This window comes from Camelus bactrianus, chromosome 21 (genome assembly GCF_048773025.1).
Source record: "Camelus bactrianus isolate YW-2024 breed Bactrian camel chromosome 21, ASM4877302v1, whole genome shotgun sequence".
Taxonomy (NCBI): Eukaryota; Metazoa; Chordata; class Mammalia; order Artiodactyla; family Camelidae; genus Camelus; species Camelus bactrianus.
Genome location: NC_133559.1, coordinates 25,079,904 through 25,104,516, shown reverse-complemented (window position 1 = coordinate 25,104,516; position 24,613 = coordinate 25,079,904). Strand labels below are relative to the sequence as shown.

At 42.8% G+C, this 24,613-nt stretch overlaps 1 protein-coding gene across 2 annotated transcripts in view; it reads right to left on the bottom strand.

The window, feature by feature from the left end:
- FAM20B (FAM20B glycosaminoglycan xylosylkinase) overlaps positions 1-23,411 on the bottom strand; it is a 42,022-nt gene extending 18,611 nt beyond the window's left edge. The window contains exons 1-4 of one of the 2 annotated variants that reach the window (XM_074349870.1): positions 23,255-23,411; positions 10,103-10,612; positions 4,566-4,652; positions 2,022-2,131 (exon numbers count right to left, since the gene is read on the bottom strand). In XM_074349870.1, the coding sequence (XP_074205971.1) occupies positions 2,022-2,131; positions 4,566-4,652; positions 10,103-10,479 (574 nt within the window). In that variant the 5' untranslated portion in view covers positions 10,480-10,612; positions 23,255-23,411. Of the gene's footprint in view, positions 1-2,021; positions 2,132-4,565; positions 4,653-10,102; positions 10,613-20,074; positions 23,039-23,254 lie in introns of those variants that run through there. The other variant, XM_074349871.1, reaches the window with a different exon arrangement.
- Between the last annotated feature and the right edge of the window lie 1,202 nt (positions 23,412-24,613).

Sequence of the window (24,613 nt, the reverse complement as noted above, 5' to 3'; positions counted from 1 at the left end):
CAAGATGTCATTCATTTTTGTATATTCAACTCCCTGTTCAGAGCCTGTCACAAAGAAGTGAAATAAAATTTTGTTCAGTGAATAAATGAACAAATATAGAAGAATACAAGCAGATCAAATATTTTAGAGTCTTAAAATCTGGGTTTGAATCCTGGCTAACAATGAGTAGCTTTGTGACTTTGGGAAGTCATTTAACTCTTTCTCAGGTCTGAAATGTGGATAAACCTCCCCTACTTATTGTACTCTGTGACCAGAGGATTAAATAAGGTAACTGTGTGAAAGTGCTCTGTCAAGTTGCAAGGGCTACATAAAATTCAGTTATCATTGTAACGAGTTATGTCGTAATACACTTAAAAACTGTGCTGAGGTCAGCCCGTTATTTAAAATCTATCTCCACCAAATCCCTCTACCTGCCTGCTATGGACTGAACGTTCGTGTGCCCACAAGAATTCAATGATGAAACCCTAACGCAGTGGTATTTGGAGGAGGGACTTTTCGCAGGAGCCCTCACAATGGGATTAGTGCCTTTATAAGAAGAGACATGAGAGAGATGATTCCTCTTTCATTCTCTCTGCCATGTGAGGAGACAACAAGATTGCTGACTGTGAACCGCAAAGAGGGCTCTCACCAGAACCCAACCACAATGGCACCCTGATGTTGAACTTTCAGTATTCGGAACTATGAGAAATAGATCTTATTGTTTAAGCCACACAGTCTATGATATCTTGTTATAGCAGCTGAACTAAGCCACTGCCGTGTGCTGCAGGTTGTATCCAGAAGCTCTGGGCTAGATGCGCCAACCCCGGGTACCTTCAGGTCTCTGTGCCCTCATTTCCATTATGCTCCCCATTATCTTGCCCAGGTCCCTTCCCTCTTGGCAGCCTGGGTAGCTCCTGCTGATTCTTCAATAGTCAGTCCAAGCGTTAACAACCTCCTCTACAAACCTTTTTCTGGCCTCTCCCTTCCCCCACGCCTCGCACGATATATGAGAGTTAACCTTCTGTGACTCTCTGGAGAGCAGGCCTATTCTTCTTGACCTCTCTCATTCCTCAGGAATTCATGTTTGCCTGAGCATAAAATTGGACAAGCAAAGGTGATTAGAAGATATATGAAACAAATCACTGACACTGTCTGCTTTTGGTTATTTGTAAGAACAGCAGAGCCCTAGTCTTATAAGTTTAAATTTCGAATGATAAATCTGTCACAAGTCCTTTAAATATTCAGTTTCACCTCATTTTAAATGTAAATCCATTCACTCTAGCAAAGCAAGGTGAAGTTCATCTTGCAATGTCTGTTTCAACAGTCGTATCAATGCAGAGCACTGTCATTGAAAATGTCACCATGAGGAGGCCCAGACAAGAAACCACAGCTCCTCTGAATTCCTCTCATTCTCACCGTGTCCACAAGGAGAACAGGAGAGAGAATTCTAGCCCAGACCCCTTAGCTCACAGCGCGGTAACACAGAACAGAGGCCAGAGAGACCACAGCCAGCTCCACACAGAGTCGCAGGCTAACCCTGGGGAGTAAGAGGAGGCAGGGGTGATCTTCCAACCCTACAAAGGAATTTCTGATCCTCTTACAGACTTGCCTTAAGGTTTGTTTAATTCCAAGGAGATAGGACACAGTTTCCAAGAATGTACACAGATAAGAAAAAAATATAGCAAGGCAGTGATACGTAGACATCAACAGACACATCAACACATACAGGCCAAAATTTGAGTTTGAGATTTAGTTTAAGATCAAGCAGAAGGAAATAAAGTTATCAGCCACCTATGCTGTCGTAAACCATCTCAGCTCCTACTTCACAGACACACAAAGCTCACATTAGGGAAAAGATTCAACTTCCTGCCATCTACCTTGAGATCTGTTTCTCCCAGTAACCTGAGAACAAGTTGCCTGATTTGCTTTTGTATTCCCTTGAGTTATTCCGTTCCTAAAAGTCATGAACCAGCTTGCTCAATGATGCCCCATTTAATTTATTAACTCTTCCCCTATCTAAATGTCCTCTATAACCTTCTTACCTACGGTTAGGAAGGTGCTCAAGAGCTGCTCCGTGGCAACAGGCTTGATCTCTGTCCGCAGATTAACAAACCTGCCAACCACCAAGGGGGCTCGGCGGAAACCCAGAATCCTGGTTTGGAAGGGAAGAACAGATGAGAAAAATCTTTGGGGTGTATTTTCAATAGTAGTCTTAAAAATCATGGTTAATCATAATGTGTAAAGGTATTGCTGATTGCTGGTAAATAGTTTTTAGAGGTACATATATTTATGAGTTTAATATCAAGATGCATATAATTTATTAAAGACAAATCTGGCAAAATATGAAAAACTGTTAAACCCAAGGAGTGGGTATATGGGTTGATTTTACTATTATCTCTACTTTTGTTAGAACTTTTTCATGATAAAATTTCAAAATAAAATTTAACAAAACATAAAAAAAAAAAATAGGCACAAACCCATACATGGGTTCAAAGCTTTGGATAGAGCAGCACATTGACAGAAAACTATACAGATTAATCTAAAAGGATAAACACAAAGGACAACTTAAATATGGACACATTTGAAGATACCGCTAATGGTCTAAAAGTGCAAGCTTATCATTGAGCACCATTATTTTTCAGAAAGGGATTTTTCTGGCTGAAAAATACACACTCGCTGAAGAAAACTTGAAGGGGCAAGGTTTGGAACACTCAGAAATTTACTGAAGAAAATACAGATCATGCATAATTCCACAACCCAGAAGTAACTCCTGACATTTTGGCATACGACCATCTTTTCCTTCACATGCATATATAAACACACACTCACTCTTGTGTATATACACACAACTGGGAGTACACTATATGCAGTTTTCTGTCCTGCTTTTCACTCATCATTGTATCATGAGCCTTTTCTCATGTTATTAGAAAGCATTTAAAAATGGCTGTGCAATAAATAATCCATTGTTCAGGGCTGCTGACTGACTCTCTGTACTAAACTCATTTTTAGAAAAGCCACAAAAGCAAGGAGATCAACAGAACTGTCAAAATAACATAAAAACTGAGAGAGCCTCCTGAGGCCACAGAAGGTGGTTAAATCCTAATGTAATGGAGAAATGGCAACCCAGAGCAGAAGAGTGTCAGGAGCCATGGGTGGGAAAGAAAGCGGGCAGGTATTTTTCCTTCCCACTGACTGTTGTCAGACTAAAGAGCAGCAGCCACGTAGCACTGGGGAGCCACGTCAGCAGCCACACAGTGCTGGGGAGCCACGTCAGCAGCCACGTAGGGCTGGAGAGCCACGTTCAGTGGCATGTGAGCCTGGCTGGGGCAGGTAACAAAAGGGGTGGGGGGCTGGCCAGGAATATCTTTCAGTCTAAGGGAGGGAAGGGCTTTAAATACAAGATTCCAAAGCACAGGTCATAAATTGAAATACTATTATATTTAATTAACATCAAAAGTAATTTCTGTACAAAGACTACTTGGTTCTAAGTTAACAAGTAAGTGTGCTGTGAAATGATAAGGACGTGCTAAACTTTGCCAATGATTGTGAGATACCACATTACATTTGTTAGATTAACAAAAATCAGTATGTTGGATAATGTGAAATAGCGGTATGGATATGAGAAAATGATCTTCATGCACTGCTGGTGTCCATCAACAGGGAAACAGGAAGGGATTTGGGGATAAAGAAAATGGAAACAAATGAGGCCTTGGAAAGACTGATTCTAATATGCCATTAAGTGAGGAGTAGGATTTATCCAGCTCTTCCCCACGAGGTCTTAAAGAGGCAGTGAAAACTCATGGTATTGTGAATGAACGTTTAATCTTTCCCTTTCATTAGACGTTTAGATTGCTTCCAGATTTTCACTACTGAAAATGCTAAGATCTTAGTAGATGCATCTTTGAATTTCTGATTCTCTAGGGTACTTCCTAGAAGTATTTTCCTAGGACTATCTTAGATACTCACATAAAAAGGTACCCATTAAGGGTATGAACATTAAGGTTTTTAGTACAAAAAGGCTGTAATTCCTTTTTTTTTAAACCTTAACCTCTAAGAGTTTTTATTTTTTTTCAGTGGGGGAGGAAATTAGGTTTATTTATTTATTTATCCTTTTTTAAAAGAATGTATTCATTTCTCTTAATGGAGGTACTGCGACTGAACCCAGGACCTTGTGCACGCTAAGCATGTGTGCTACCGCTGAGCTATATCCTCCCCCAACAAATGCCATTATTCTTAAAAGAAAGACTGAACCGATCAATGATGACACAAGCAGCATATGTCAATGTATTCCTGCCAATAAATTATTATCTTTTTTCTAATCTGTCATTTTTAGCAGGAGAAAATAGTATCTCATTGTTTCAATTGGATTTTTTTTTTTTTAATGGAGGTACTGGGGATGGAACACAGGCCCTCATGCATGCTAAGCATGCGCTCTACCACTATGAGTAGCTATCTAAAGTTAGGTAACCAGTCAGTTATTAGACTCTGTTTTTTTATTAGATTTCTTTAAAAAGGAGTCCACAAGTCCTCTCCAAGATACTGTCAAAAGGAAGCAAAACGAACGTAACCACTGTGACCACACATACCTGTCCAAATGAAAGGCTGCTACCTCTGCATTGTGTCTGTCATAACCAGCATACGGCTCCCCGTCCACCACGTAGTCCCGGTTGTACCTGCAGAGTTAATTGGAGGCACAGATGCGGACATGAATCACATCAGTTCTGGAGGTCACAGCGCAAGAGGCAGGACAGAAACTCTGCAAGGCTGATTTTGCTCTACAGAGACCTTCTCTGTCAACGCTGAGAACAGTCATGGGTCAGCACAAATGCCTGGGCAGACGTGGTGAAGACGAAGTGGAGAAGGAAACCAGGATTATACAGCTGCCGCTACAGTCATTCTACAACTAGGACACGGACGCTGTCTTTACCTCTCTAAAAGACTTCCACAGTAGCTTAAGTAAAACTTCAAGGTATTTTCCTGGAAGGTGAGGACTACCTTTTTATCTCCAGCACAGTGTTAAGCCTATAGTTGGTGCTCAGTAAATGTCTACTAAAATGTTTATTAGACTGAACTGAAGAAATGAAGGAAAATATATAACTAAAAAGTATGCTTACCAGAATGGCTACAGCGAGGCCTATTAGAGGGGTTTAAATTTCTTGGGGAAAAAATGGTCCTGATAAGCCTCAGTTTTTATTCATGACTAGGCAAAGGTACATTAAAAAGTTATATGAATAACTATTTTCTTTTTGGGTTTATGATGATGTAGCAGAAGGAATACTGGACTAGAGTGAGGACTAGGTATAGCTCTGTCTTTATCTTCTTGGGTGACCTTGAGCAAAACGCTTCTCTTCTCTGGGTCTTAGACTCATTATCTATAATATTAAGGGCTGGGCCAGGAGGAAAGTTCTAAGATGCCTTTCATCTCAAACTTCATTCTGATGATTTTATATCACATGCATGATGTAAACAAAAGAAAATGAAAATTGGCATATTTCTATCTACTAATCATATGAAAAGATACACTTCAAATCTGTTAGGAAGAAGTAGACACTTAATTCACTCATGAACTCTACTGACTCCTGTTCACCCCCACTTCCTGAATCAAAAGGAGACCTCTTAGGCTTTACAAGGGAACCGTAAGACAGAAGTAAGTTGAGAACGACATGAGGAAGAGCCATGCCACTAAGGACACTTGGATCTCCGAGGGGAAGTGGGAAACAGTAGTATAAAAGGGCAGTGACCCTCACCATAAACGACCATGAAATATAAAGTGAAACCATGTCCACAAAACACAGCCTCAAGGCAAAGTGGTGGAACATTTATGGGAGAAGACAGCCAAGCATCACCACCTGGCTGGACACCTGTTTCTTCTCAGCATGGTCAATATACTCAAATGTATTTTTTTGTTTTTAGTGTCAAAGCATCATCTAGGCTGCCTAGGATTACACTGGTTACCTCCAAATTAAAAGCCTCCGTTTTTAAACAGAATCGCAGCAAAAGCTGACACCATTCAAGCACTTCTCTCTCCACTACAGCTGCATGCTGTCCAGCAAGCTGGGGGACAGTCCTTGAATACCTTATTTTTCATGACTCCAGCAGAGTCACAGGAAGACATGAGGTGATGTGCAGTCCGCTCCTGTCACTGAAACGTTAGAGAGCTTTCCAACACATGGGAAAGCTGCTCGGACTGAAATGTAAAACCCTAGAGGAATCCAGGAACTCTGGGGTTGGGCTGGAGAAACAGGAAGAAAGGAAAAGGGAAACGAAGAAGAATCAAAATAAAAGGGTTGCACTGGAGTCCGAAGGTCTGAATCCTTAGCTCATGCTTCGGTTATGTGAAATGTGGGAAGTCCGAACCCTGGATCTCTTCCCCAGCTGTAAAATGAGAAGTTGGACTAGCTCATTTCCCAGGTCCCTTTCAGCACTTTCTAAGATCATTCGCTGACTTTTTAAATTTTAATTGAACTACAGTCCATTTACAATATTGTGTCAATTTCTGGTGTACAGCAGAATGTTTCAGTCACACATGTCATTCACTGACTTCCATCCATTCTCAGGCCCCTGCTGTCTTGTTCCTTTCCCACCATAACTACAGTTTTTGCCTGTGAAAATCAATTTACTTCCAGAAAGGATAACAGCTACATTGAAGGAAAAAAAAATCACTTTCATAACAATGTAAGGCAAAATGTGCAAATAAAAGCATCACTGTATTCCTGTATGTTTCATGTACTATAAAAATCTTCCATCTCTGACAGGAGAACACGGACAATCAGGTTCCAGAGGTGCTAAACCCAAGAGCAGCTATTAAAGAAAGGTGCACGTCTCAATTTAGCAGGAATGACTTAGATCCTCCTCTCAACAGAGTGATCCATCTTAAGTCACTGACAGAGCAGCAAAATTCATACAGTAACTGCCAATAAATCACTCCTATCCTTCTGGTGAAGGACATCAGAGTGTGACCAAGGACATTAATTTGCACTTATACTAGGACTAAACAGTCTTGGAGGCCACTGGGGTCAGAAGAGCAATCTGATGGGTGTTTCCAGACTGAGTCAATTTCTACAGGCACTTACTTTCCTCAGCCCACGATAGTAGCAGGTGTAATCAGCCCAGGTCAGCGTGTGTGGGGAAGGAGAGGGCTGTCACCTGCTGCGGTGGCCCACAGCTTGCGGGGTGGGGAAGGAGCGTCCCTGGAGCTGGGCATGGACCCGGGCTGTTGGGGTGGAGGAGGAGGGGGCCACACTGTCAGGAATAAAGAGCTGAGTAGGGGAAAAAAAAAACAAAACGAAAGACAGCTAGGTGCAGAGAGGAGGACCAGGCTGTGAGGGGCTTGGCCATCAGGCTGTGGAGGCTGGGTTTTGTCGAGTGAGCAATGGGAATCCCTGGATTTTTTAAAGCTGGGGAGCACCGTGATGATACAAGTATTTGAGGGTAAAACCAAAGTGGTTTTCAGGGTGGTCTGGAAGAAGAAAGTAATGGGAAGCTGCACTGGCAGTAAAAAATGTGAGATGAAGCAACAGTGACTAGGGTTAGTTTATGCATTTATCTGCTGCCGCTTCCCCTGGTTACCAGTCTGGCCTCTCCCTGCCTCCACTGACACCTTGTCTGAACACCCCAGTCCCATCCGCCAAGCGCCTGGACTAATACTAATGCTGCACATGTCAGGAACACCTGCCTGCTGTCCCGGCTCACCCTCAGTTCTCCAGTGTACAAACAGTGGGTGTGGGCAGGGTATGCTCTCATTTAAACACAAAATGCCTGCAATTTATCTCTCTTCACACAAATTTCATCTTTCCTTTTCGTTTGCCTTCTTTCCATCATTGCTCTGCTTATGCTGCCGATCTCTCAAGCTACAAACCGTGAGGTCAAGGACCACATTTCAAAACTAAACTAGAAAAATTTTGATGATGGGTGATCCATTTCATCTCACTTACAGGAAGGCAAACAAACTAAAGAGAATCACGCGTGTGTGGCAGAACACCAGCTGCTCACACTCTGACAGATCCAAATGCCAGCTCCATTAGTTACTGCGGGGTGACCCTGTCAAGTTAGTGACTCTCTCTAAGCCTCGGCTTCTTACTCTGGAAATAAGAACTGTAACTGCCTACAGTTGTGATGAAGGTTAAAAGCATTAACAGATACAAAAGTTCTTAGTGTAATGTCTGGCAAATGATGTGCACTCAGTGGAAATTAGATCCCAAGGCCCATATAACCATACTTTCCCACATTGCCGGCCAAGCAGACTTTTCTATTTTCCAAAAGTCTACTGCATTCTAAAACTTTCCTAATTTCCACATCTCCCATTCACTATCCTTCCCAGTTCCAGGCAAACGTAGATCCCTTACGTAGACAGGATCTATGTAATAAGCTCTCTGGCTGCTTATTGCCTACTGATAATTGGGTCATGAAGGGAGCTAACCCAACTACTCTGGTCACAGTTTAGTTCTGCACACCTTCACTCTGTATTTCTTCTCCCACTCCAGCAAGAGACCCAAAGGTATGTGTTATAATTCTCTCAAAAGCTCCACTGAAGAATGAAAAAAAATGTTTAGTACACAGAAAATTTTACACATTGCAAACTTTGAGAAAAATCCACTGGAAACTAACTCCTGGCAAAAGAATATAAATTACCACCATGTTAACCTATTTTAAATACATATACCTACAGAAAACTTAAAAAAAATAATTACACTATAGAATTGCCACATAAAATTATCTCTGCAGATCCTGAGAGAAGTCCAAAGGAATCCACTGTCTGACAACATACGATCTAGTCCTCTCTCTAGTTCAAATCTGGACTCAGGTAAGTAAAACGGCGCAGCTCTCTGCTTAAAACAGATAAAAGAAACAACAAAATATCGTGACATACATATTAGAATGGCCAAAATCCAAAACACCGACAACACCAAATGCTGGTGAGGATGTGGAATAACAAGAGCTCTCACTTGATGCTGAAGGGAATGTAAATTAGTACAGCCATTCTGGAAGACAGTTTGGCAGTTTTTACAAAACTAAACATATTCTTATCATATGATCCAGCAATTGTGCTCCTTGGTATTTATGCAAATAAGCTGAAAACTTACATCTACACAAAAACTTGCACGTGAATGTTTATAGCAGCTTTATTCATAACTGCCAAAACTTGGAAACAACCAAAACGATCTTCAGTGGGTGAATGGACAAACACACTGGGGTGCATCCTTACAATGGAACAGTACTCAGCAATTTTGAACAATGAGCTACTGAGCCACAAAAAGACACGGAGGAAACTTAAATGCATACTGCTAAGTGAGAGAAGCCAATCTGAAAAGGTTGCAAAAGGTATGGTTTCAACTATATGACATTCTGGAAAAGGCAGACTATGGAGACAGTAAAAAGATCAGTGGTTGCCAGGGGTTCAGGGGGAGGGAGGGGAGGAGGAGTAAGTGGAACACAGGGGATGTTTAGGGCAGGGAAGCACAAAGAGTGAACCTTAATGTAAACTACGGACTTTAGTTAATAAATGAACATTGGCTCATCAACTGTAACAAACGTACTACACTAACGGGAGATGTTAATAACAGGGGAGTCTGCGGGGGGGAGGGGGAGATATATAGGAATTCTCTGTATTTTCTCAATTTTTCTGTAAACCTAAACTGCTCAAAAAAAAAAAAAAGTCTATTAGTTAAAACAAAACCAAAACTCAAGAGAAAGAATCACAGCTTTAGTGCCAGAAAGGGCCCATCCAAAACCCACTCCAGCTCTGGGTAACTCCTGCTCTACAGCCCTGATGTGGTTACCCAGTCTTTAATTGCATACTTTTGGTGACAAGTTGCTTATTTCCTAACCAATTTATTTTGTATCTCTAACATCTGGCATATAGAAGATATGTGATAAACTTAGAAGCCAAGGATAGCTCTAACTGTAAGAAGTGCAGTCTAATTTGGAACTAAAACACACTCCTATAAATTCCCCTACTCAAAGAATAATGGGGCATTAGGAGATAGAAAAGACTTCAGAGCTCTGGTCTCCCCGTCTCGCTTTAGTGAAGAGAATACCAAGAGAGCGAGGTGAGCACTCGTATAAATTCCAGGTTACATGAGTCAACCAACCAGCACAGATAACTTCCAAGATGAAGACTTACCGCTTAGGTTTGAAGACAACTTTCTGTCCTCCTTCAAGTATTAGTAAGGCTTTCAGTTGTGTCCCTTTATAACCCACATCAGCTTTAATGATTTTCTTAGTGGCCATGGCATGCATGATTGCCCCCAGCTCTGGTGTCTCTTCAGGGTACACTTCCCGGGGAACCACCCACTGGGCTGCAATCTCCCAGGGAGACTGCAAGGTGTGGTCCAGCTTGGGCACCAGCTCCACCTGCAAGCCAGCCATCATGCGGTGAAAGGCCCTCTGGTCCTCCCGGTTGGCAGCTGATGTATCTAAGTTGTCAATCAGGAAAACTTTGGTGAAGATAAAGATGACAAGGAGAATTGCTAACAGCACGACTCGCTGCTTTAGCTTCATGTTGACCTCTCTTCCTTCTCTCCTGACCCACTCTCTCTCACTTCTCAAGGAGAGCAGGTGGTGATGGTTAGCAAGGAGGTTCCATGATTATACACACTGGTCCATCTCTTCACCGAAGCGCCTCCCACAATTCCTGCAAGCCCAAGTACAAAGCACAATTCAATCAGAAAGTCTGTCCTTCCACCCTTGAATCTCTTGCAAGCCTCAAATATATCACTCACCCTTGTAGCTTTGCTAATCCTATGCTTGAGACGACCCAATAATTTAAAACGAACCTGTTCAAGGAAGGACCTAATAGGTAAGAACCAGGTAAAATGAAAATGCAAAAGCAAATAGCCCTGTTTTAATAGCATGCACAGCCATCTAGGAGTGGTTTGGTACCAATCGCTAGGAACCAAAACAATGAAATAAAGCACAAAAAAGTAAAACATTAAGATATGCATAACTCCTTACCTTTCATTTTTACCTTCCAAAATTCATGAAAGACTTTTGAATATCCAAAACCACCAGTATTTGGCAACTTTCTAGTTCTTATCTTCTCCAAATATAACCTTATGACACATTATGAGACAGACACTCCTAAAAATGCCGAAGAGGGTACAGAGGAGAGCAATAACCCCCTCGAGTCCAAATACCCAGCAATCCTGGATGTGTCATATCTTCTGCTCATGTATTTAAATACAAAAAACACCCAGATACATATCTCTACTTAATCAGTCTTCCACTAATTATTTTTCAAAATTAAAATCCCTGTAAAAGATGGAGAATCAAATCTGGATAAATTAAGTAAAAGAAAAACATTTCCCTATACCATCTGGCTATTAGCAGAACATGACCAGAAAACCAATGAAACCTGGTACTACAGCAACACTACTAAGTCTGGACCATCCAGCACATGACAAAGACGCCAATGTCACAGACAGAAAGACGTGGGGCTGCCGCCGTGGGGCCCACCGCACTCTGGTCAGTTCTCAAGCTAAAAGATTCCAAATACAAGATTTTTGCAAGGGTGTCAAGAACATACAGTTCAGTCTCATTTGCACGCTGACAGGCTGCCTTCCACTCCAAGGGGCCATTGAGACACATGCACTCGCTTGCTCTGCTACCTGCCTGCAGGCAGCACAGCGCGGGGCTGAGACAAAGATGACAAGAAGATAACAGGGTGCTGCTTCTGCTCTCCAATTCATTTAACAACTCAAACCATTAATCCAAGAAATAAAACCAATACAAAAGATAGGGCGAATGATTCAGGCTGAGACACTCCCACCCAGACTGGAGACTGCTCCCCTGGTAACAGCTGGAAACACATCCAGGAACAGGGTACTAGGGCAACGCTGTGTTCTAAGGGCAACAGCTTGCCGAGCGCCTGCTGACACGCAGTTTATTCTTGGTGATTAACCACTCTTCTCATTCATTTTCATGAAGAAGGGAAAGAGAGGGAGTCAAATTCTAATTCTAATTATCTCCAGCCACCTGTTTCGTTGCATCATCATCTCCCAGGGAGTATATAATACTATTAGCTGAAACACAGGCAATTCAAATGCATCCAAAATGTAATTGTGATGGTATCAAGTCTGCTGCGAAACTCAGTAAAACAGTTCCCTGTGATTACTGATAGCAGCCATGCTAGGACAGCAGATTTCAGAGATTTTTGCTAGTTCCAACACGACCTAAACCGTACAACGTCTTTAATTATCTGTTCCACAGTACACATCTCTGGCTGCAGTGGTACAAGGTAACATGGAAGTCTCACTGTGTCAGCAACTGTTTTTACTCAGCACCTCCAGCTGCAACTCCCTATAGCCCCGGTACAATTACAGTTCCGGCACAAAGGAGCCAGTTGAACAGCCTTTTACTTCCTAGAAAACCCTCTTCAAGACTCAAGTCGGTTAACCCATGAACTTCCAATGATGCTGCTCTTTTCATTCAGAATGAAGGAACTCCTCCTTCAGGCATATCAAACATACCCTATCTAAACATGTAGCATCAAGGCTGGAGATAGCAGGGTTTTGGGTTTTTTTTTTTAATCACCAATGCAATAGGAAGTTCGAGCAGCTCCAAAATTCAGACAAAACAAACTGAGTTTGTCTTTTAAATTTTGAACTCTTAGTACCTTTTGATGGGCCTCAGAGGAACACACTCATCAGTTCAGGGCTGCAAACAATTTATCCGCTCAACTAGGACAGAAATTTCTATCACGTGAACATCACTTCACTATTTACCTCCGCAGATTAGGAGCGAGGGCAGATTTAAAGAAGGGGCTGGACAAGTTTTCGTGTTGGTGTTAGTCACCGCTTCCTGGCAGAACAAGAAAGAACACAACGTGCTACTGTTCTCTACCACCGCCTGTCATGCCCACAGCCAGCGGCTTCACTCAGTGCTCAGCACCTTCTCTTGGGTCCCAGAAAGAACTGCCTTCTGCGCCTCCAGGTCCCCCACTCCAGGCTAGGTAACAAGCAAAACCATTTTTCTAGTCACACACCACTTTTGAGTTCTTTAAATTCCTAAGCAGGCCATTAAAGCCCTACCCTGAATGGCTTTAGCCAGTCTGTGTGGCGGGCATCACCCTTATTCTCTTCACTACGCACTCTTCCCCGCTTGCGCCTAACAGAGCAGGAACACGGTCCCCTCCGCGACATTCCCCACTGGAACTCCCGCAAAATTTCTCTTGCTCTTGAAATGCAAATCAAAACTACGATGAGGTATCACCTCACACCAGTCAGAATGGCCGTCATTCAAAAATCCACAAATGACAAATGCTGGAGAGGCTGTGGAGAAAGGGGAACCCTCCTACACTGCTGGTGGGAATGCAGTTTGGTGCAGCCACTGTGGAAAACAGTGTGGAGATTCCTCAAAAGACTAGGAATAGACTTACCATATGACCCAGGAATCCCACTCCTGGGCTTGTATCCAGAAGGAAATCTACTTCAGGATGACACCTGCACCCCAATGTTCATAGCAGCACTATTTACAATAGCCAAAACATGGAAACAGCCTAAATGTCCATCAACAGGTGACTGGATAAAGAAGATGTGGTATATTTATACAATGGAATACTACTCAGCCATAAAAACCGACAACATAATGCCATTTGCAGCAACATGGATGCTCCTGGAGAATGTCATTCTAAGTGAAATAAGCCAGAAAGAGAAAGAAAAATACCATATGAGATCACTCATATGTGGAATCTAAAAAACAAAAACAAAAACAAACAAACAAACAAACAAAGCACAAATACAGGACAGAAATAGACTCATAGACAGAGAATACAGACTTGTGGTTGCCAGGGGGGCGGAGGGTGGGAAGGGATAGACTGGGATTTCAGAATTGTAGAATAGACTACACTGTATAGCACAAGGAAATATACACAAAATGTTATGATAACTCACAGAGAAAAAAATGTGACAATGAGTGTGTATATGTCCATGTATGACTGAAAAATTGTGCTGAACACTGGAATTTGACACAACATTGTAAAATGATTATAAATCAATAAAAAATGTTAAAAAAAAATTTCTCTTGCTCTTACCTCTACCTCCCATCTTCTCCAGTTTAAAGCCTAATCAAGCTTTCAAGGGCCACATGCAAAGCCATTTCCAGTCCCCTCTCACAGGCTACAGCACTCTCTCCCCTTCACACCAGAACTTAACTACATTCTGCATTGTCCAGTATCTTCTTGTATATAGTTCTTAATTCCTCTCTCAGAATCCTGGCTCCTTAGGGATCTTAGCTATCTTTGCACCTCCTCAGTACCTAGCATAGTAAAGGTAGATGTCTTATTCACTTAAACTGAACAAACTACTACAAATGAGGCTTTGCAAGTATCTTAGGACTCTGGTGTTAATCTCCTTCAGTGTTCAGTATCAAAGGAGTGTGTATCAACTCGTACCTTAATGTTGGCTACCATGACTTAGCTATCCTTTTTTTTTTGTCGGCCATCTACTGCTCTACCAAGATTCTACTCACTTTAGTCAGTAGTTTCAGAGAATTATGTCTTTTTCTGAGTAAATATTGACAGTTCAGAAAGAGGCTTCCCTTTAGCTGGAAAGCTGCTGTTTCTTCAGCCCACAGGGCAAGCACAAGTATATTTAAGAAATCGACAGTGTAGAGGAATTTCTACAACGGTCTATGAGTATGCAAGACTCATATTCCACAAAAATGTATTAGATGCATGATATGGAACAATTCCATTCTCTAAGGCTGATACACACCTTCTGCTCTTCACAACGATTCTCTTTTCTCCTGTGTGCTTGAGAGGGTAGGAGACCCAAGCCAGTGTTTTCATGCTGTATTACGTTCTTTTCTGAGAAAGCAGCATACTACAAATGCTGCAAACTGGGCTTCTAAGAGGATCCTTCATTTCAGATACCAAGGAAATGAAAGCAAGACCACTGGGAATATCCCAGATTATCCATGAAAACTTCTCTTGCATTCCCAGGAGTCTCCCTGTGCTATTCCACGCCCTCACCTCCTCCGATAAACGCCTCCAACAGTGTAACACCGTCCGGTTATATTATGGCCATTTATTTTAATGTTTCTGTTATGTGGAACAGAGCAGAGAACAAAGGACAAACAGACTCAAGGTAGTAACAACTCAAAAACTGTTAAATGTAAGAAAGACAGGGCAAATGGCAGTCTTCGCGCTAAAAGCTGGTATAAATTCTCTGCCTGGAGTTCCGGAAGGTAGAATTTCATCAGTTTTCATGCTGGACCCTCGTTTCACTCTCGGCTCCATCAGCTAAATGAGGCTTGCTGTGTAAGCTCATTTACTTTCATTCTTCACACACATCATCCTACACGTCTGATAAGTGCTTTATGAGGATAAACTTATGACTATAAATTGTTTTGGGAGAAGAGGTGTAGGTTCCACAGAAAAAAAGTGAGTCTGAAGGAACACATACAGGAAAACACATCGGCGCAGAGGTCTGAGAGTCATCGTGTGATAAAACTCCATGTACGAGGCTGCTGAGGAACGTGGGAACCCCTGGCCCCAGCACTGACTACCTCACCAGGGGCTCCCAAAAGCCGCCAGCGAGGTTCCAAGCCTCGTTAGTAGCAATGCCCCCTTAAATCTCCCTCTGATCAAGTGACAAGTTCACACTACTTCGCCTAAGGTCACGGAAAAGAAATCCCAACCTTTGCTCACAGCAACTAAAAGTGAAGGCTTCAGTAAAGCCCTTTTTGTGTTTCCCAATCAAGTTGTTACCACATAAAGGGAATGGAGCATGCCTTGTATCAGGTACCAGAAGGAAAACATCCAGTATGAACATTTCACACAGAGGGCTATTAGCAAAGGAGATGGTCGAGGGGTAGGATTTATTATATATTCTGATATATTCTCATATTTATTCACACGATCTCTTTGCCCACCATCCTTACAAGGATACTTTTACAAACTACTTCTTTGGTAATCGATGGTTTCAAAAAAACTCTAAAGGTTTAGTGAGTATAACAGGTAAGACCTGAATTTAATTAAGAGGTTTTGGTTGACTGTCTACAAAGACAGACAACAACAATTCCTCCCATAGAGAGATGGAATCTATTTTTCCTTCCCCTGAATCTGGGCTGGTTTTGTAACATGCTTTGATCCACAGAATGCTGTAGAAGTGGCTGTGTGCTGGCACCTTAAGAGACCTAGCAGCTTCTTCCATTTGGCACCAAGCTACTACATAAAGTGGTCCAGGCTAGACGACTGAGTAACAGAGACCTGGCTGCCCCAGCTGAGTGTCAGACACAGAAGTGAAGCCATTAAGGGCATTCCAGTTCCATCTGAGGTCCCCGCTAAATACAGCCACCCACGTGACCACAGCCAATATAATGTGTGCAGAAGAACCAATCAGCTGGGCCCAGCAATCTACATAACTATAAGAAATAACAAATCATTTAGTCTTAAACCACTAGATTTGGGCATAATCTGTAAAACCCAACACTCTCATGTCTGTTCTGTCCATATCAACCATTTAGGGGACATTAAATTAACCATTAAGTAAAGATTGGATTAATAAATAACTAGGATCTTTTATAGGTAACACAAGAAATAGAATCTCAAACAGATCATTTACTAAAATCCATTCACACACCTTAAAGCAATCACAGCTAACTTCACACACAAAGTCACACAACTACACATGCCCAGTTTATGAAGCCTAACCTTTACATTTCAGCCAAAGCATAAATAACAGCAGAAATTACAACCCTTGAATAAAAAAAATTTTTTAAGCACACACACTTTTGCCCTGGGGTAAGTCTGATATACTGCCCTTTTGTTTAATTGGTAGTGACATTAGAGCACTATGCTACGTTATTATTAGCTGCCCCTAGAAATAAATGCAGTCTCTCCTGATGGTTAGTGACAATTATTATAAATAAAATAAAGAGCATTCCGAAATCTTTCCACTTAGCATTGTATGTTTCTAGCCAGGAAGTCCAAACATCCAATACCAAATGGTATCTGAATAAATCCCTTTTGTCCCCAGAAAACCAGCCCACGCCTACACTCCCACCACTGCCCACCAGAAGAGCATAATTATTCTTTTTCACCTTTAATTGGGAGTGAGTCTTCAACTAAAACAAAAACTAACACCAAATAATATCACTAATCAGTATCTGTTATACAGTTTTCCTTTCCCTGCTAATTCTCGACTTAAGAAATAGTTTCTAAATACAAACTCTTCTGTAGCAGAGGGGTTAAGAATGTGTACTCTGGATTCAGAAATGCCTGGGCCTGAATGCCTACAAACCTCTCTGGGCCTCAGTTTTCTCATGAAAAATGAAATAAGAACACTATTACCTAACACACAGAACTATCAAAAATGAATAGCATTACCACGTGTATTGTGCTAAAATTGGTGCTTGGACAACCCCTAGTAACTGCTTGTTGGTTACTATTACCATATCTAAACCCAAAGACGGCTTCCTGAGGAGAAAGACTGGCAAGCAAAATAACCCTCTGGTTACGCTGTCTTCTGGATTACAGAGCCAGGGGCTGAACACACATGTTGCACTACCAAGAGTTTAAGCAGTCTTATATCCCTTTCCTAAATGTGAGGAGCAGCTAGGACTGTAAGCAAGCAGGTGTCTTCAGAGTGGGTGCCCTGGGAAGCAGAACACTGGGAGGCTATGTCACTCATCTGACCAAGCTGTCTTCCTTGTCTTCAAAGTTCAGTTCTACCACATGCAACATAAGCGAAACAGATGGGAAGCATGAACTTCTTCTGTTTCACAAAAAAGGCTGAAATAGAATGCCCTTCACGATACTCTCCAGTTTGGAAAACTAGATCTGTGTTTTAAAGATGACAGCATTGCATGTCCTAAAGCTCTTAAGATAAATGCCTCAGAGTCACTTTAAGTTACAGGTATAGAAAACTGAATTCTCATGTACTCCAAATTGGTTTAAGTATTCCTCACTGTTTTCACCTCCACTTAAACATTTATTCACATATGTAAACTTTGAATTACATGAAATCCTCTAACAGTTCCCTGTGAAGGAAGCCATCTAAAATGATCACTAGGCATTAATGAAGCTTTAAGGAAGCATTTCTTCCTGGTTGTGAGAGTAAAAATGAATCAGGCAATAAAAGTATTCCCTCTTTGAAAAAAATTTAATTCCTGCAACCTGTTCCATTTAAGCCCTGATTCAGGGCAACCTTCTAATGCTCTTCCTTGAAAAAGGAAAAGAAACAAGTCTTTAGCTTACTCTGTTATTGAGATTTGTTCTAAAAAACCAGCACAGGCGGTGTTCACTGATCTAGAAACTGTGGAAATGCCCAAGAACTTGGATTCTGTTTCAAATGGGCCAGGAATAATGAACCTTCCTAAGTTCCAGGTATTTCACTGCTCAGTTATCAGTATATAACCACATTTAAGGCTATATTATAGAAAGTAACTACTATATAGTGTAAAAATATGGAATTTCAAGTAATATAGTATTTCCTTCAGATTTTCATGTTTTCCATCTTTACTGTTCAGTTCACTACAGTTCTTAAAGAGGTGTGTAAGCTTTGTTCAACAGTAACACCTCACACTTTTAGCCTCATGTTCTAGGGTATGTACAGCTAACAGGCCACAGTCACTTTAAAAATAGAAGAACCCCACGCAGGTCTGTGCTGAATGATGGCTGAGTGGCTCCAGGTGTGATCTCTTTAGTATAACATGAATATAAATACACACACATGTATTTTTTGGCATGCCTGTCTCCTCTACTATATTGTGAGTTCCTTATGGACAAAGGTATGTTTACTCTTTTTGGGGAGGCAGTAACTAGGTTTATTTCTTTATCTTTAGAGGAGGTACTGGGGATTGAACCCAGGACCTCATGCATGCTAAGCATGCGCTCTACCATTTGAGCTATACCCTCCCCGCTGTTTAATTCTTTCTACTTCCAAGTAAGTTAGCACAGTGCAGGGCACATGAAAGGTCCCTCGATAAATGCTTGTTGAATAGAAGGAGTGAAGAGCAAGAGAGAGACCTTTATAGTTCTAAGAATGTATTCAGCTCTTTGGTTTGATGATGGCCTCTGTTTTTGTTTTTTTTTCCTTACAGACATAGGGAAACTAAGTTCTGTAATCAGTTCAGATATACAGTACAGTAAAGATGCTGAAATATCAAATATGCATACCAATTTATACACTCAATTTTAAATTGCTGCCTTCTGTATACCCTGCTTCCACCTTTCAGGGCAACTGTTATTGCCAAGCTGGTGCCTGGCGTTGGTTGGGAATGGGAATAAAGATGATCTGAAAATGCTAACAGGAAGACTGGAGATGGTCCAGGACACTGCCCAAGAATGATACAAGACAGGGTTGAAACCAGATCTTCAAGTATTATTGGCAATGCTTTCTGAAATGAGAACCAACACTGGTATTTCCACATCATTTTCTTTCTTTTTTTTCCTATAGAAAGAACTACAGGAATATAAACGCACTTATACAGAATTCAACTTCACCAGCCAAAGCAAGGATAAGAAACAAGCAATGAACAAAAAAGGTCTTTGGGCAGCCAAAATAATGGTCACAAAGTTCATCCATGAATAAAGACGAGCCAGGCAAACCCTCACTAAGCCTACTTAGCTCTTTTGCATTCAATTTCATGACGCAGAGTTATCTGGGTTGTTACTACACAGAAGATCAGAAGCTGCAAAAATTTAAAAGAGGGCAGAAGGGACACTAACAACAGCAAAAGTACAGCTTTTCCACCTCTGGAAAGAGAGATGCTGACTACTGAGAGCAAATTCAAGAATTCAAAGCAGAGGGGGCAAACAACCTATATTACGTCAATCACCGCAAAGCCCTGCAGGATTAGTCTATAACCATAACCTGGAGTCAATAAAGGTTAAACTATATTGTTTTAAGAAGCAAACCAAACATATAATACATTGTAAAAAATTTTTCACAAATATATAGCTAAAATAACAATTTTTGCACATAATATCTTATTCCCACACTGCTATATACAGAAAGCAGAAAGTCAGCATTTTAGAGCATGGAATGATCAACTTCACTGCCTCACCTGGTTTTGTTACACATTCATAATTTCGTATTCCCTGATCTTTTATAATATACCCAAATTAACACTTTCCCCGCCACAGGGTGGTTACCTTGCCAGAAAGTACAAACTCCCAGACACACACCAAAGCTCAGTATCTCTTTTCTGCGTCAGCCTTCATTTCTTATCTTGTCCTGGGATGACAGGTGCACCCTCCATAGACTCACCAGGTCGAGAGCTGGGCCCTCCCTTTTCTGCTTGTGGATAAGAAAGGCAAAATCACAAGTGGCGGCTCTGAGTTATACTCTCTCCTAGATGGCTTTAGCAGTGATGTTGACATTATAAGTTGGTCAAAAGCTAGTTTTAGTTGCAAAGTAAGGTCTTCTGTACCCCCAGGTCTGTGCTAGTGAATTCATTAGTCCTTGAGGGTTACAGAGGCAGCTCAAAGAAGGAAAGGAGGGAGAGACATACAGGTGTGGAATGAGGAGCTGCTGGAGAAGCACTTCAGGGAGGGGTAACTCCCCTCTCCTATCAAAAATAAAGGACAAGAAGGTGCACACTCAGGGTCAGTGATACTGGTGTGGCCGTTACCAAGAGCTCCAGTTCCTCTATTAGTGAAAAAATTGTGACTACCAATCCAACTGCTCAGTTAGCCTAACCAGAGAAGGCTGCGGGAGCAAGCCTGTGAAGCTGCACCTGATTGGAGGACCACAGGCTGCAGGTGGCTAGAACACCACACAATCTCACTCAGATCTCAAGGCAGCTCCAGCAAGTAAAACCCCTTACAGATACCCATCTCAACAGCCTATTTTCTGCAGGACTCTGAAACACACTTTCTTGGCTTTTTTTTCTTTTAAAGAGGAGCTAAACAGTTTATTATCTGCACTAGAGTATTTCCCCCTCCCTCAGACTGCTTTCCATTCATTCATTCAACCACCAAATATTTCCTACAAACCTACTATGCACTATGCACCATTAGGTGCAAAAAGAAGAGCCAATCAATCATCATCACTTATGACAACACACTGTAGTGCCTCACAGTAACTATGTTTCCCTCCCCAAAACCACCTGGCACTCAGTCCCAGAGTGGCCTGACATCAGCTCCATTAGACAATCTCCTTTTTACCGTTTGCAACTGTGGCCACAGAATACAAAAAGCAGACTCCCGCTTCTACTACGCCATTACAGCAATCACCAAGAGACAACCACTGTGGTTGCTATTTTAAAAAGTTATCAATTTAAGAGCTGAAATATCTGGCTTCAGGGTTTACACTATTGAAATGATGGTCACACAAAGTGTAGGAAGCTGAAGTCTGCCCTGCAAGTAAAAGAAACAAACAAAATTTCGTTTAGAAATTAAAAATTCAGAAAAGATAAAAAGCAGAAGCTTTAATGTTATGTGAAAGGGCTGAAGTCTACAAATGGAAGAGAATGGACTAAAAGTCAAGGAATTATCAACTCAACATAAAATAATTTTAAGACATAAAGAGTTAGATGATAAAAACTGCGGTTTGTTCCCAAATTCAAAGTAACCAGGGTACGTGGTTTCCAATTTTCATTCTTTAATCAAATCGTAGTTCCAGAGAAACAAACAGAACAAGTCAATGTCACATTTTTACCAGTCACACTGCAGAGAAGCTTTAAGTTCCAAGATTTCCTGATCATCTTTTACCTCCACTCATTTCTACCACTGCACTATTATTAGTGGGGCTCTGAATCTAAATTGATTTCTTGTGCCTTTTTAAAAAAAATTGTGTTATTTTTATTATTTTTTGGCAGGGGGGGAGGTGATTACATTTTATTATTTATTTTTTTTTTAGAGGAGGTACTGGGGATTTTGACAAACACTTCCAAAGGTGGAAGGCCCTCTTGTTGACTGATTCTACTGTATGGTTCTAGGGACCAAAGTACAACATCTTCACAAACTTGAGGTTATTAATTTAACACAAAACATTAATTTAAATCTACCTTAGAGTGGCTCTAAGTCTAGGCAAATAATTTAGCATCTTTAACAGGTGTATCTCAGTTTCTCAAAGACATGTCTTGATGATAACAATGCATGTGTTAGTGCTCTAAGGCTTAGCTCAAAGGTCCTGCATAAATTCAAGGAATGTAATCGTAAGCACAGTGAGGTCTCTAACCCAATTTAAAATAATAAACCCCAGTGAAATTTATGCATTCATTTATAACACAAGGAGGCCAGGAATAGTTGGTAAACAGCAATCTTAACTACCACATTACATAGTTATAAAGTTCTACAATTTAAAAGCTAAACGATGCCAAATTCCTATTCCTTCTTTTCAAGGTGAGAAATGAAACCTCCAGAGGGAAACTGGCTGGGTGGGGATGATAACTGATACTCGGCCCTAGGCTCCAGTCGCTGTATTAAGCATCTCTCATTTTCCCCAATTATGAACTCCTCACCCAAATGATGATATGGCTATTTAAAGGGCTAATAATTCCATAATGACCAATCATACCCTGTCCCCCTTCACTTTCCCTTCAACATCCTTCTCCCCCTTCTCATCCTACCCAGAGACTTGCAGGTAACAGAAGCCTGATTAGAATGAAACTCCTTAACCAGATCCTACAATCAAGGACGCTGCTTGACAACTGCTCACGCTTATCATTAATGGCAACGTTTCGGTGCTTTTAATCGCCCGGCCATCGCACCCGGAAATGAAATCTCAAGCGCAACCCACTTTGGAAGACCGTATCATTTCCTTAAGTTGTGCCCGACTGCGAGCAGGGTGTACGACCCCGAGGAGACCGCGGACCCCTACGCACGGTTACCCAGCCTGGGGCCTGGAGGTCACTAGCGCTTCCCGGCCACGAGGTGGGCCCGAGGGCGCGCAACCCCCCTCGGGACGCCGCACCGGGCGCCCGGCGGGACACGAGGGCGCCCTGGGGCTAGTCGTCTCTGGGGACCGCGTCCAGGCGCGAGGCTGGGTCACTAGATGGACCCCAGGAGCCCCCAGTTAAGGCCCGCGCCTGAGGAGGGCCGAGGAGGCGGCGGCCTCAGCCGCGTCCCTTCAGCCGCGACTGCCCGCAGAAGCCCGCTCGCGGCCAGCGAGGAGGGGCGCGCGGCCCCGGCGGGTCTCCGCAGCAGCTGCGGCTCGGGGACCGCTCGGGGCACCGGCGCCCGGCCCCTCAGGGAGGCGCCCCGCCCCCAGGCGGCCCCCGCCCCGCGCGCGCCACGCACCGCGCCCCGCCCGCGGGCCGGCCCGCACTTTCCCGCCCGCCGCGCCGGGGGCGGGGGTCGCGCGCCCTCTCCCTCCCCCACGCCGCTCACCTGCCGGGCCCTAGGCTCGCTCCATGGCCGCCCGCGCGGTGCGGCGCGGCCCCGGCCGCCCCCGCCGCCTCCGGGGAGGGGCAGCCCCACGCCGCGCTCACCGCTCCCAACCGCCGCCACTGCGGCTCCCGCCCACCCCCGGCCCGGCCATTCCCTGGCCACCTCTCCCCGCGCTGAGCCAGCGGTCCCACACCCACCCCCCGCCTCCGCGGCTCGCGACTGTTGGTACCGTCCTAGCGTAACGCCTTCCCCGCGACCAATCCAGGGGCTTCTTCCGCGAGGCCCCACCCCGCCCTCCGGTGGGCGGGCCTACGGGACCTGCTCCGGACCGCCCCCCTTAACCCTGTGCGTCCCGGGCCGGTCCCGCTTAACTCCCTCGACGCCGGCTCACGTCTCTCTCCTGCAACTCCCTGCCGCCCGGCCCCACCCCGGTTACATAAACTGATCTCTCACTTCTCTCTTGTCTTCACCTCTTTCTTTTCTTTCTTTCTTTCTTTCTTTCTTTCTTTCTTTCTTTCTTTCTTTCTTTCTTTCTTTCTTTCTTTCTTCCTTCCTTCCTTCCTTCCTTCCTTCCTTCCTTCCTTCCTTCCTTCCTTTCTTTCTTTGTTTCTCTCTTTCTCTCTTTCTCTCTTTCTCTCTCTCTTTCTCTCTTTCTCTCTTTCTCTCTTTCTCTCTTTTCTTTATTCCCTGTAAGCAGTTAGGCAGCCAGGCAGCGGGACTAGAAGTTGATGTCCCTTAGGTCATGTTCTTTTTGTGAGATGCAATTTCCTTCCCCCTTTTGCTCTTTTAACTTGCCTCGACTTCTGCTTCTGCCCATATAAATGTATCCCCTTTGCCCCAAAGAGGCCAAATTGCTCTTCAGACCAGAGCAAAGCTCCCTGCTACATTTAGTAACATTTAACAAAATTGTGACTAATTTACTGAAATGTTGTTTGCTTAACATCTCTTGCAATGAACTGCAAGCCTTATGAGGGCATGGCTGGGATGTCTGGATCTCACTATGAATAATTTGAGTGAAAGATTCTCCCTCTCCTTAAGTTGTCTCCTTTCCACTGACTCCATGCAGAGCATTTGCTGTATAATGTATCTGTTCATTTATTTATATTCGTTTATTCATCATGTACTAAGCTTGGACTTAGTCCTTGGACTTAGTACCTGTCCCTGAAGTATTATAATGCACACTGATCCATACAATAAAATACGTGATGGACAGAGATCGAACTGACACTTTTTTCAAGCTCCTTAGTTCATTTAAGCAGCACAGTGTGTTGGAAAGAACTCCTTACCAACTGTGTGATACTGGGTTTGCCACTTAATCACTCAGAATACGTTTCCTTACCTGGAAAATGGGAGTTAACC